Source organism: Coffea arabica, chromosome 1c (assembly GCF_036785885.1).
Source record: "Coffea arabica cultivar ET-39 chromosome 1c, Coffea Arabica ET-39 HiFi, whole genome shotgun sequence".
Lineage (NCBI taxonomy): Eukaryota > Viridiplantae > Streptophyta > Magnoliopsida > Gentianales > Rubiaceae > Coffea > Coffea arabica.
This window is the reverse complement of record NC_092310.1, coordinates 3,174,653-3,188,118: the sequence shown is the minus strand read 5'-3', so window position 1 is coordinate 3,188,118 and position 13,466 is coordinate 3,174,653. Positions and strand designations below refer to the sequence as shown.

Below are 13,466 nucleotides of genomic sequence, written 5' to 3'. Positions count from 1 at the left end.
ATTAAAATTTGAAACGGTTGAAAATTCCAGAGATAAGTGATAAGATGACTTTTATTAGCGATTAGTTTTAGTTTGAACAAGAAAGGTCGATGAATTAGGGCACAACATTTTTTTCTCGCGTTTTCTTACTTTTCTCTTATTACTCAACAACAAAACCTAAACTTCATTCTCAACATTGGATATAAATTGATGGTTTGATGTCTTCTGTTACACATTTTCTAGTTACACCATGTTAAATTAACAAGTGATCTAAAATTAGAGCTATTAAACGAACCGAGCTGTTCGTTAGCTCGGTTCGTGTTCATTAAAGGCTCGTTCGAAAGCCTTAAACGAACGAATACGAACGAATTTTTGTGTTCGTTTAATAATCGAGCGAACACGAACATGTTCGCGAATTTTAACGAGCATTCGCGAACAAGGACATAATTGTCATTTGACAAATTTTAGGGTTACTCATAAGAAATTCTAAAACTTTCCCCTTCCCTTTCCAACCTTACTTTTGTTTTCCTTCCCCGTTGGCCGCTGCTGAAAATTTGTACTTGTCTTATGGCTGAATTTTTATATTTGAAGGACAAATTACTTTGTTTTATTTGTTGTTTTTATGTTAATGTTGGTTATGCAGTTATTGAATAATGAAATTTAGTCATTTAGTATTTTAATTATTTTTTAGGATGATTAATGATTTGTGTGGCATATTTAAGGCCTAGAGTAATCTGGATTCGAACTTTTCGAGCGTGTTCGCGAACGGCTCGTTTATGTTAAACGAGTCGAACACGAACACGAACACGAACTTTACTTAACGAACTAAACACGAACACAGGTTTAGAGTTCGAAAGTTAACGAACGAACACGAACGGAGTTCGAATCGCTTAACGAATAGAGTTCAAACATGAGATACTCGGTTCGTTTCGGTTCATTTACAGCTCTATCTAAAATATGTTTGCCCAATCCATTACTATATGAGACACAGTCAATCGGACAGGTAATATAACAAGAGAGTAATAGACAAAAAGTTTAACAAAAAATCATTTACCTACACAAGAATTAATTTTGAACTAAAGATTGAAGTCAATTCCTCCTATAAACAACTATTTATTATCTCCTTTCTACATTATAACAAATAGAAGAACATCAATTCTTTCCGATACCAAACGCCATCAAGGCAAACCAAACAATATCACACCACAAACATTCCCCCCCCCCCCCCCCCGGCGTCCTTCACTCTTTTGTCCTTGAAAAAGTCTCTTTGTTCGTTTTCTGAGTCTCAATATCATCATCATCCTCAGAGCTTGTTAAAGATTGATACTCAACTTTTCCAAGGAACATTTTGTAGAGTACCAAATAAAGACACAGCCCAAAAAGTGTAGCTCCAGTTAAGTACCAGCTAAATTGAATATTCACCAATGCTTTAGCTCTTTCAAGGGCTTCATGATCATGGCATCTGACAACATAATGACCCTCTTGCAACTTAATAAAACAGCCTTTGGGAATATACTCTGGTGTCCAGAGCATGATTCCCATTATCATCAGCCAAATCCCTTGGAACAAGATGCTAAGAGACCTTATAAAACTATTCAAGAAACTCTTGGGATACCCTATGCTTAGGAAGGTAGTGAAAAATGAGACAAGTATGACAATTTGTAGAAGCCAGTGGTATTGGCCTTCCACTCCCATGTGATCGGTAGAGTGGAGATGCAAGAGGAGAAATTGTTGGCCAAAAGCAATGCCTCCAAGCATTTGGGTAAGGCCATATTGAGCTGGTGGCTGAATCTTGTCGAGAATGATTGCAAAAAGTGCATAAACAAAGAAGGTCAAGGATATGTTTGAGTGCTCAAAGTTGTGAAGATGGCTTGATGGGATGGTTCCATCAGGGTCCAAGGGTTGGTGCTTGCTTGGAGAAATGAAGAGTTCCAAGGATATTGAGGCAACGCTTCCTCCCATGATTAGAAAAAGCTCCAAATACCTGAATTTTGAAGTTGGAAACCATGGCAAAGATGTATAGGATTTTGGATGTAGAAAATGATATCTCATATGGCTAAGTAAATGCCAGATCCCAAATAGAACGAAGGCTAATCCGTGTACCACATGTCCCCATAAACCGCCCATCTTGTTGCCCTGCTTTGATTTGCATTTGGTTCTATGCTCTGCTTGCTCGGTTTATGTGGCAAAAAAAGAACCAAGAATTGGGAAATTTCTGTGTACTCAAGCATGTTTCCAAATAATAAAGTAGCATATGCTTGCCTTGAACTCCATCATGATCAAATCGTAAGCGATCTGACACTTAATTTTGTCCCATAAGTAATCATGTAGAAATAGTGCTTCTAAGTTACCTGTTAGAAACTTGAATTCCAAAATTATCAAATAGCATTTTGCTACTCCATAGAAACTCCAGCTAGACTTAATTACAGATCGACCCCTTAATAAAGGGGTTGGTAGCAATTCGCCCCTTATGTTTCTAACTTAATAAAAGAGTAATGAGAAGAGGTTCTTGTCACACTTAACGACGTATACTATTAGGTCTTATAAAAGTATGAATTATAATAATAATAAAAAAAAGAAACATATATATTTAGCAGAAATAATTTAGTTGATTTCTGTTTTTACTAACAGTTCCATATGATGCACTACTTATTAATAAAAGGGATAATTTCGGAAAACTCTCTTGATGTTTTTAAAAAATGCACCTAGTTTTTTTTTTTAAGTTTTAAAAATTACGCATACCTCCTTCCCTAATTCATGTAAATTTTACTAATAAAAACTATTCAATGGTTAAAATTTTGAATGAATTACCCAAAATGCCCTCTTGAAATTGTGAAATTCATTTTACTTCCCATAAAATTCTTTAAAAATTTTGAAACATCAACAACATTACAAACTCACTTTCTAACCCTCATTTCTACTATTCTAAACCTTTCATATTTTCACATCTCAAATCAGTATCACTATTTCCATGACCATTACCACAATCAATCCCTAATTTCTAAAACCTCAATCCAAACCAACAAAAAAAAAAAAAAAGCACCGTTAAGGTCAAAAAATTTTACCAATTGCATTAATATAACACCCTATCCCTCAAATGTTGGAAAACCAGAAACAAACCCATTCTTCTTAAACTTTCAGCCTACATTTTCTTCTATTCATCTCCAGAACCTCCAAACAAAGCTAAAATTAATTTGTAATATGTTAAAATTATGTTTAGTACATAATTGGTTATTCCATAGGTGAATCTTATTTTTGCTTCCATTTAATGTCTAATTGTGTGAAATGCATTCTTAGGCATAAGATTAGGAGCAGATTGTTTAATTGTATGAAAAAATATTAATATATTAAGATTATTATGGTCATTTATAGGACCAAAAGAGGTAAATGTAATATTGAAAATCTCTCGAGTACTAGGAGAATTGTAAAAAATCTCAAGGGAGGTTTCTAAAATTATCCCCTAATAAAATGTTGAAGTTGCATTAAGTATTAACAAAGTTAAAGATTACACTAAAAAAGAAAAAAGTTAAAGATTACACAAGTTACTTTCACTCGTCCGTTTGTTTTAATGTGCAGAGGAGAAAATAAAAAATGTTTATTCGAAGAAATTACTATAGAAATTACTATAATCTTTAGTTAAAATTCTTCACATATTGTAAAAGTTTTTTATATCTAATTCTAGATAACAGTCTGCATTTTAAGATTCACTTGTGTTTAAAGTAAAAAAAAAAAAAAAAAAAAAAAACTTGAAGTGCCCCTAAACTATCACCATTATCCACTTTTGGCCCCTAATCTATTTTTATCTCTGACTTACCATTGAACAATTAAAAATGCATAGTTTAAGTATTTGTAGCCATTTTAGACATAAGTCTAGCTGGAATTGAATTTTGTCCAACCTTAATCAAAAGCATCAGGAGCAGACACTTATTTCCCCTACCTCTCCCATTTCCTCTTCCTCTTGCTCCAGCACCTTCACTTTGGTTTTCATTGCTATTTTCACTAGCTCTACTTCTATCCTATCTTTCTTTCCACCTTCCAACTGTAAAAGGAGGCTGCTTTCAAAGATACGCATAGTTGGAGGTTATCCACCCCTTTTCAACATCAGTCAATGAAGCCTATTTCCTTGCTTTAAAGGCCTGATTCTTGGGTGGTTTCTACTTCTGATGCTGCTGACTAGACTACCTAGCCTGTAGCTGCTGTTGCTCCTAACTTGAATGTTGGCCTGTGATTGCTTCTAATGCTTTTGATTAAGGTTGGACAAAAATGCTTTGATTCCAACTGGAGTTATGTCTAAAATGCGCAAAAGTCCTTGAACTATACACTTTTAATTGTTTAAGGGCCAGTCAAAGACGAAAAATAGATTAGGGGGCCAAAAATGAATAACAATGATAGTTTAGGAACTCCCTAAGTTTTATACTCTGTGTTTAATGAATAGTAACTCTAGATCTTTTGCTGCTAGGTTTGTTACTTGATGGACAATTATCAACTCTAACTTTGATTCTTGAATCTTAAAAATGATTATCCTATTTTTCTCATTGGTAAAAAATCTGATATGGTGTTAATTTTGATTTCCCAGTTATATTTAAGGTAATATAGAAAAATGCCTAAATGATTGATTGAGCATACTTATCTATTGATGATGTACATAGTACACATCAAATCCATTTAATTTTTTAAGATCAAAGACAAGGAAATTCATCCATGCTGCTAGTATAGGGCCATCCTGGTCTGCAAGGCTGAGAATGATTTACCTATTTCTGTTAGTCTATGAGCAAGATAGAAGAAACCATAAAACATTATTTAATGTAATAGGGCTTCAAATCCTCCGTCCCCAAAATAGTTTCTGTCCCCTCTATCCCTTATTTGTACAGCTGCCACGTGTTTCTAGTTTTTTGTTAACCCAAACTCAAATAAATCGATAATAGACACGTGGCAGAAAGTGGGATATGGGACAGGGGGAGTTTGGGGACTAAGGATTTGAAACCAGAGCATATAGTACATTACATCTCAACTCTGGTGTTCCTTAATCCCTTGCAAACATTTAGACATGGTTTAATTCCACTTTACACGTTCAACAATATTCAAATATTTATTTTAAATCTTAAACTTTAAAATGTGACACTTTACCCCTTTAAGTATAAAATCTACTATCTCTAAATAAAATTTCTTCATTTTTAGTTGATAAAGTATGGAATCTTCAAATATTTATAATTTAAAAATTACAGTGGGACAAAGTTTACATAAGTAGGATATATTTTGGAATACATTTTATATTTTAGGAACTAAAGTTTCCCACTTTAAAATCTAGGGATCAATGTGGAAGTTCAGAAATAGTTGAAGGGTGTAAAGTGGAATTAACTGTTTAGACTTGGCTTTCCCAGTTTTGTTCATTGGATAATTCGTATGATAAAGTGATAGACAATGATTGAATATTTCATCTGCTGGTAGCTGTAGCCAAACTCAAATCAGCAGCGGTAGCACAACTTTTCTTTGAAGTCTAAAAAGGTTGTATTGCATCTCCAAAACTTGCCTTGCCTTGAACTCCAACATCATCAAAATTCTATTCTATTTAAGATATCTATTTTCCAATTCAGAAAACTAAAAAAAAAGTAGACACTTTTTTTTTTGTCCTTATTAGTAGTCAATTAATAATAAGGACAAAAAAAACACGTCACGTATAGTAGCACATTTAGTGGACATGTTTTTTGTATTTGGCATATTAAATTTTATAGAAGTGATTATTTTATATATAAAGATTTTCTTCTTGAAGATATTAAAAAGGCTCGTACAAATGTACCAGTGAATAACTAGTTGTAAATAAACCAATAAGAAGGAGGTTGGATTTATAGGCCTACTAATCTTATCATCAATTGCCCTAATTTCTTGATAATTTGTAAACAATACCAATACATATGATGTTGTTCCAGTTTATATATTTGTTGCAGTTCAATGTACACCATATTGTCCCACTCAATATCTGAAATATATTATTCATACACAATAACTTTATCCCAAATGTATCAAATATTGCCATAATGCACTCAAATTTTTGCTTACAAATTTTCTTCCCACATATTTCAACTACCTTACAAATTTGACTTGAATCTCCACCAAAAGTTTCCAGCATTTCTATATCATCAAACTAGCTTGGATGCTCTATCTTTTGTGATGGTCAATATCGTCTAGTATTTTATACAGCTTTGTGTTTATCTCCCATGAACAGAAAATCAAATCAAATCAAACCATATATCTGTGCACTTTCATGCGTAGCATGAGACCTCATTCAAGATGTTTAAATATATGTAACAAAGTCTCTTCATGAATGAAATTTGATTTTATTAAAAGAGAAATAAGAAAGATATTAGTTTGCCAAAACATTTCAACTAATTTGAAATATTGTAGTAAATAACAAACCATCATAATACTGATTGCTACATATGGTTATGCTTATTGTCAAGCTTTCTTTTGGTGGTTTTGTTGATTGACAAAATATAGCGAAAAAGCAAAAAAAAAAAAAAAAAAAAAAAAAGTTTTTAGCTACAAAATTTATTAAAACCTCGCAAAATAATATGGTCAAAGAGGCCAAACTTTTTTTTATTATTTTTTAAGGATTTTCCTTTGACTAAAGATTGATCAAAGGAATCTGGTCCCATGTTGGAAGTGTACTCACAAACTCACAGAGTTCAGACGCAAGATGTTGAAGCCATGCCATCAATATTTACAAGCAGATCAGATACATACAAAAACAACGAAGGGCCTATTGGCATCTGCTAGAGGCTCAAGTATTTCAACATCGTCAAATTGGTTTGTCACTAGAGAAAACCACCCCTCTAGCTTTCAGAAATTCTAGAGTACCAACATAGCCAAGTTAATCAAGCAGAAGGAGCAGATCTCAGAACCCTTTCTAATTTCTCAGCTTTTAAATAATCATTTTCGTTGAGAGGACCAGCAGGAAAAGCTGTAATTTCCACCACCAGGTGTGGAGTAGGAAGCTCATCAAACAAAGCTCTAACATTGTTACAGCAAACACTTTCTCCATGAGCATTCTGCCTTCTAATTTGACAACCCTAGGAAAAAGGCCAAAGAGCTTGAGTTACAAGGCTGACAATCAAATCATCATCCACGAAAAATGGAAGTGAACTCTTAGGCAGGAAGCAGATATACCTTGTGAGAAGAGGCATCTCTGAAGTGATCATCATCTGATAACAAAGAAGCAATGGCTTTCAGAAGACGGCGCCCTTCAGATTTTGATGGGACCCTGTAGTTGCGCTTAAGGGTACCCTTGGTTGTTGGATGCCATTTGCTGACTAGTTTCCTTCTATCAGTTGCTTCCTTATCTGCTTGAAGAAGACAGCTTCCATTTTAAACAAACAAAAATTAAAGCAAGCAGGAAGGATCCTTGTATCTAAAAACTAAGAGCAAACAAGGCACCACAAGCTCTCATATAAAGCACGTTATATCTGTAAGAGCAAATGGAGAAGTTATTTACCCATTGTACAGGTTTAATCTTGTAAGTAATTGGCATTAAGAAGGAAGAACAGGAAGGGAAATGGGCAAAAAGTATGTTTACACAGAGAAAGTCACTTCTACTACCTTTACCTTTCCAATATTTCAAGCACACTTTACCATTCACCTTAATACCAAGATTTTAGACTGATAATAGTGGGTCATATCTGTTCTAAGTTCCTAATCTTCATCAACACCTGTAACTCCAAAGCTAATAAAAACCCAAGGGTGCGGTTCTTGATTTTATTTGATACACAATTACCACCCTTCTCCGTTCCTCATCAGCCATGTGAAGTCATCAATCTCTACACCTCTATTTCCTTCCTTCCCATGGATTTTACCATGACCAAACAAACTTTTAGTTAACAATTCTCAGACTATAGCAGCTTTGCAGAACCCATTTGAAACATTCTTCTCAAGCTATTTTCCTTAGTTAACCTCTACAGGCATCCTCCCCCCAATAAAAATAATTAAATAAAACTGAAAGAAAGATCCACACAAGCAGTCCCTCATACGTGCAGGTAGAATTATATGGGCTGGAGCCACTGAACTACTAGACAATAATAAGACTAGCCCATTAAATGCTCAAAGCAAACAGAGAACCAACTTCATTCCTGGATTTCAAACTCTCATAGTGATTAGGTTTATGCTCCAACGCAAAAGATATCAAAATGAGTGAGAAAAGTCTTTAAGAATTTTTAAGTTCTTCTGACCTTTTGGAGGAAGAAAATGAGAAAGGAAAAGCTAAGAGAAAAAGTTGGCAACTAGAATATAAAATATTAATGCTATCCAGATTCTATTCCAGAATGTTAGACTGAGTATTCATTGGAGTTCCTTGCCCTGGATGGTAAATTTGATGAACTTCAAGTTAGGCAACAAGTTAGATAACTTCATGTTAAGCAACTTCTTTACAAGTTCCAAGTTAGGTAACTTGGACTAAATTTTGGTTATTGCAGTACCAAGTGACATCATATTTGACATTTCATCACATAGGACCACTTACTAAATAAGTCAATACATGAGAAATGAAAGACTCCTTAAAAAAATAAACGAAAAATGTCATCACCTCCCAAAAACTATCACATTTTTTTTTTATTTTAATGAAATCAATTCATGTATCATAACATTCAGATTAACTCTTTTAATCCTGAGACAAAAGATAAGCATAATGAGATCTACCCAGCAGACCACTTGCAAATTATCCAATACCATCTAAGGAAATTTTAGGACTATTGACAATTCAATCTATTGGAGACATCTTGATCAATAAGCATACTCATGCTACAGTTCTGGAAGTTTCATCTATTTAGGAGTACTCATCTTTCTTGATTCAATAAATTAACAAGTCCTGTGTAGAGAATGATGTGAGAAGCAGTCTACTGATTGTTGCATGACTTGGTACTGTCAAACAAAAGTACTTAAGAGCAAGAAATCGCCTAACGTCAAGCTAGTCAATTTTGCTATCTAGTGCGAAAGATCTCCTATAAATACTCCTCACATGTGATCCTTAGGCATAAAGTTTGAAAAGCGTTAATGCTACACATTTGTTAGTTGTTTCCCTATTTCTTAGCTTTTCCTCTTTCATCTTTCTTCTCCAAATTCATGTCTAATGATCAGACAAAGGAAGTCTTTTAATACATGTTACTGCCAAAACAACTTAAGCAGAGGGTCATGATATGACAATTTCCTGTGCCAATTTAGCATCAAACTCAATAAATACTTGCAAAAATCAGCCTATTAAAGGAGCCAATTATTAATATTGTAATAAGTTCTTTTATCCAAATATCTTCTAAATGAGATGAACAAAACACACATGGTCTCAGAATCATATCACCTACAAAATGGGTTAATGTTTCGCTTACCAGATAGGTTAATTTCACAAAAAGAATCAGTTAACAAGTAGAACCAGATGACAGATACCTAATATTACCAATATCATCTAATACTTACAGAAGGCTGTTCTGTCAACACTTGCTTTAGTTCAGATGATCGATTTCATGAAGAAGTCCCATGCCAAGTTGGTACTTTTTCCCTAATCTTGCTTCCATAAGTCTAGGACTATCTACAGTGGAATTTCATGGAACAGTTGCTAGGCAAACATGCATTTCCCCTAGGATTCATTCTGCTATATGCAATGTGCAAATTGTACAGTATATTTAGGTCAATTTGAATGGAAACAGGAAGAAAGAACACACAGTTTTGAGAACAAGTTATTCTCAATAAAAAACCAGTCCAGGCAATCCCCTCTTAGTCTTATCCTTACACTCTGTCTTAATGTCCTTCACAGCTCTCTCAAAAGCACACAAGGGAATAAAATTAGCACCACTGGGAATTTTATTACAGGCTCCCAATAACCACTTCAAGTTTCGCTGATGACACTATTAGCCTTCAAGGTAGTTGTAAGCCTTTGCTTAAAAATTAAATCAAGCTAAAAAAAATGTATGTGGTGTCACAAAATTAGAAAGAATAGATGGCATTCCACATGATCATATCATAGAACACTACACTAATGATGCAAAGTTTGAGATACACTCAACAAGCAGAGCTACTTTCCTCATTCCAAAGTTTCACCTTATTACTAGTCTGTAATTATTAAATTGCCTTAACTCAAATATGATTCTCCCCTAGCATAATTTCCATAAACCAGTATTAGAAACTACCAAACTCAAGCATTTACAACTCAACGCTTGCAAAATATAATAATAATAACAATAATAATTAGCAAGAAAATTCACAAACCTGGATTTCCTTGAAACTTCTCAAACCACTTAGAGAACCCCAAATCATCAGAACTAGTTTCCAAATCTATCAAGAAACGAAATCAGCATTCAGACAAACACTTTATTTTTGGCATAAATACGGCAAATAATCATCGTAGACTATGTTCATACCCGAAGAGATAAGAGGGTTAGCAGGAGATCCAGCTAAGCCAGCCTTCAAGAGGACATAAAAGATGCAAACTCTACCAGCCCACAGAACAGGGGTCTCAAGCAAAGTAGCATATGCTGTTCTTGTTTGAATGGAATTAGCTCCACAGCCATTCCCACTCGAAAAAAATGAGCCCCTTTTGGTTTTATCACTCAAATGGTAGTAAAATTTAGAATCAAGACTTGGGAGAAACAGGGTCTTGGGCAGTAAAGATGGAGTCTTTTGGCTCTGATTCTTGAAACAAGAAGAACAATAGCAAAAGTTAGGAGAGTTGCTCAGATTTAAAGGGCTACTAGTTGTGATTGTTTGGAGAAGCATTGCTTTGAAATTCTCAAAAAAAGCTATAAGGGCATCCAAATCTATCAAAAGTTACTAGAGAACAGTGTAGTAGTAAAGAATCCTATATAGGCACTTCAGACTTGGAAGATACTGTGACGATGATCGCGTATCAAACGGTGTCTGTTGGTTACTGCTTCTCTGGATATGGCTGATTGAAATGCTGAATAGGAGTGTTAAAATAGACTACAATAAAGAGACAAACACTAATAAAGTGACATTGATATATTCAACAAAATAATGGGTGGTAGAGACAAGATATGACATTTTTTTTAAGGGAAAATTGCAGAAACCTCCCCTGAAACTACTGACAGTTGCACTGAGCTCCCCTCTAAGTTCTGAAATGGCAGATAGCACCCCTCAACAGGAACATTAAGTTGCAAAATCAGTCCAGGCAGCTTCAATTCCCATTAAAAAATTAGCTGTACAAGTGAGATAAAAAATTTGTTCCAAATTTGCCCTGATGTTAGTTGACAAGTAGTATTAACAAGGGAGGGGCTTTTTCATTAAGCACAAGGAAGTTCAGGGGGTATAAATGCAACAACATGCTTCCAGATGATGACCTGCAACAACTTCATTTGCTGAGAAACCAACGGCTACTTAACGGCTAATTGATGTAACTAAGGCACTAGCTTATAAACGATGGTCAGTAGCAAAATGAATACCAGAATCTGGACTCATGTATGCAGCAGCAATTTTCTAGCTCAAAACACAGCTTGCTTGATACTCAATTTGGCAGTTTCAAGTCATATTGCAGAAATCAAAAAATGGCTTCTTCCAGCCACAGGAGAACATCATGGAACTCTCCTACATCCTTCACAATACAAAACAAGAGAAATTTCCAACTTTGTGATGAATTTTAAAAAAATTCTACAAAAAGGGTGATTTTAGGTTTAATTTCCGTCAGGGGGGTCTTCGCATGTGTGAAATGCGAGCTTACAAGAGCTCGCATTCGTGGAATGCGAGCTCTGGTTATTGAGCTCGCATTCGTGGAATGCGAGCTCTTCTCAATTTTTTTTTTTTTCCTTTTTTAAGAGCTAGGGAACTAGTGTGTCAGAGAGTTGCCATAATCTCCTTAAACCCGCATGCGGGTTTAAAGAGTATTCGGATATTCTCATATGCACCTATGCAAATCGAACCAACCGGATATCTTATCCGTATCCCATTTTTTTAAATAAAAATCTTATAAATTTGAAAAATAAAATCAAATTTAGATGTATTAGGGTTTTAAAAATATTATATAAGTGATAAAAATTTTATAAATTGTAAAAATAAAATCAAATTTAAATAATTAAATGTTATATTTGCATAAGAAATAATACAATAATCATAATAATGATAATACAATAATATTGGTGTAATAAAACTGCCATTAATTTAAATATTTACTTATAATGCCCAAAGAGCCTAATTACCAATTTTTTCTTCTCGCGCTCAAATATAACATTAACCCGCATGCGAGCTAACCTTGAAATAGAAAAAACACAGAATCCCGCTTGCGGGTTTCAGTGTTATTATGCAATTGCCGCCCTGTTCTTCCCTCTAATACTAGTCTCACAGTAAAGCATACTCTTAATCAAAGCTGGACGGAGACTGCAGCTTGAGTTAGTTAGTTAGTTAATTAAGAAGTTAATTAACTAGTTACATAATTAGTTAAGCATCTAAAGTTAATTAGTTAATTATCTATTTATGTCAACAGATAATTAGTTAATTAATTAATTAGATTATTAGTTATTTAGTTAAACTATGCATAAATAGTTAATTTAGTGTAAACTACAATTATCAAAATGACAAACGTTTTATTGGGTTTAAGTCATCACATTCTTTGGTAAAATTAAATTTCAGTGAGGGTATTTTAGTAAATTGACCATGAAGAATCTATTAAATTGTGTCCACCTTTTTTTAGGGAGGTGATTGCTATTTCAAAACTCATAGGGGAGGTCAATGCTATTACCATAAAACTCAGGGGAGGTTTCTGCAATTATCCCTTTTTTTAATCATTAGGAGTACAAGAAATAAAAAAGTAGAACCAGTAGTTGAGGTTTCAAACTGCATCTGGAGTGAAAAAAATTCAAAGCAAATGTCAGAGAATCTATTGATCTAGTCAAATCTATATGAATAGTTCGGATTCCATTTATTAAGAAATAGATTCGAGTTTGATTTTTAAGGAACTCGAATTCGAATTTAAATAGGAATTAGGATTGATTTATAGTATCGAATCGAGTTCAAACTCGTAAAAATTCAACTCATTAAGACTTAATTCGATTCGAATAAATTTTAATATTTTTATTTAAAATATTTGTTAATAATTTTATATAAAATCATATACTTATTATTTTATTATATAGATATTATATATGCATTAGTGATGATTTAATATCAAAAGTGAAGAATTAAATAAATTTTCTAGCTTCAACCTATCGAATATTAAATCAAATCGAGCACGAGCTTAAAGTTTAAACTTGTATAGGATTCAAGTTGAAATTCAAGTTTAAAATCAAAATTTCGAATCGAGCTCAAACTGTGAAAAAGTTCAATTCGATTCAATTCGATTCAATTCATTTACAACTCTATTAAAAAGTAGTGTTAGGAGGAATTACATTTTAAATTATTAGTAGGAAAAAGCAAAAAGAAAAAAAAGAAGTAAATGGAATGACCTCTTACAAAATAGTACATTAGTACTATTTATTGGTTTGGTCAAGGAGTAACTTAAAGAC

At 33.6% G+C, this 13,466-nt stretch overlaps 2 protein-coding genes across 2 annotated transcripts; both read right to left on the bottom strand.

The window, feature by feature from the left end:
* Positions 1-1,072: 1,072 nt before the first annotated feature.
* Positions 1,073-2,156, bottom strand: LOC113727764 (uncharacterized). The gene has a single exon (XM_027252477.2). The coding sequence runs from the start codon at positions 2,104-2,106 to the stop codon at positions 1,219-1,221; it is 888 nt and encodes a 295-aa protein (XP_027108278.1). The 5' UTR covers positions 2,107-2,156; the 3' UTR covers positions 1,073-1,218.
* Positions 2,157-6,549: 4,393 nt separating this feature from the next.
* On the bottom strand, positions 6,550-10,937 carry LOC113698706 (uncharacterized). Its single transcript, XM_027218649.2, has 4 exons — positions 10,377-10,937; positions 10,225-10,290; positions 7,144-7,316; positions 6,550-7,046 (listed from the first exon to the last, which is right to left on the bottom strand). The coding sequence occupies exons 1-4, from the start codon at positions 10,729-10,731 to the stop codon at positions 6,852-6,854; spliced, it is 789 nt and encodes a 262-aa protein (XP_027074450.1). The 5' UTR covers positions 10,732-10,937; the 3' UTR covers positions 6,550-6,851.
* Positions 10,938-13,466: the final 2,529 nt, after the last annotated feature.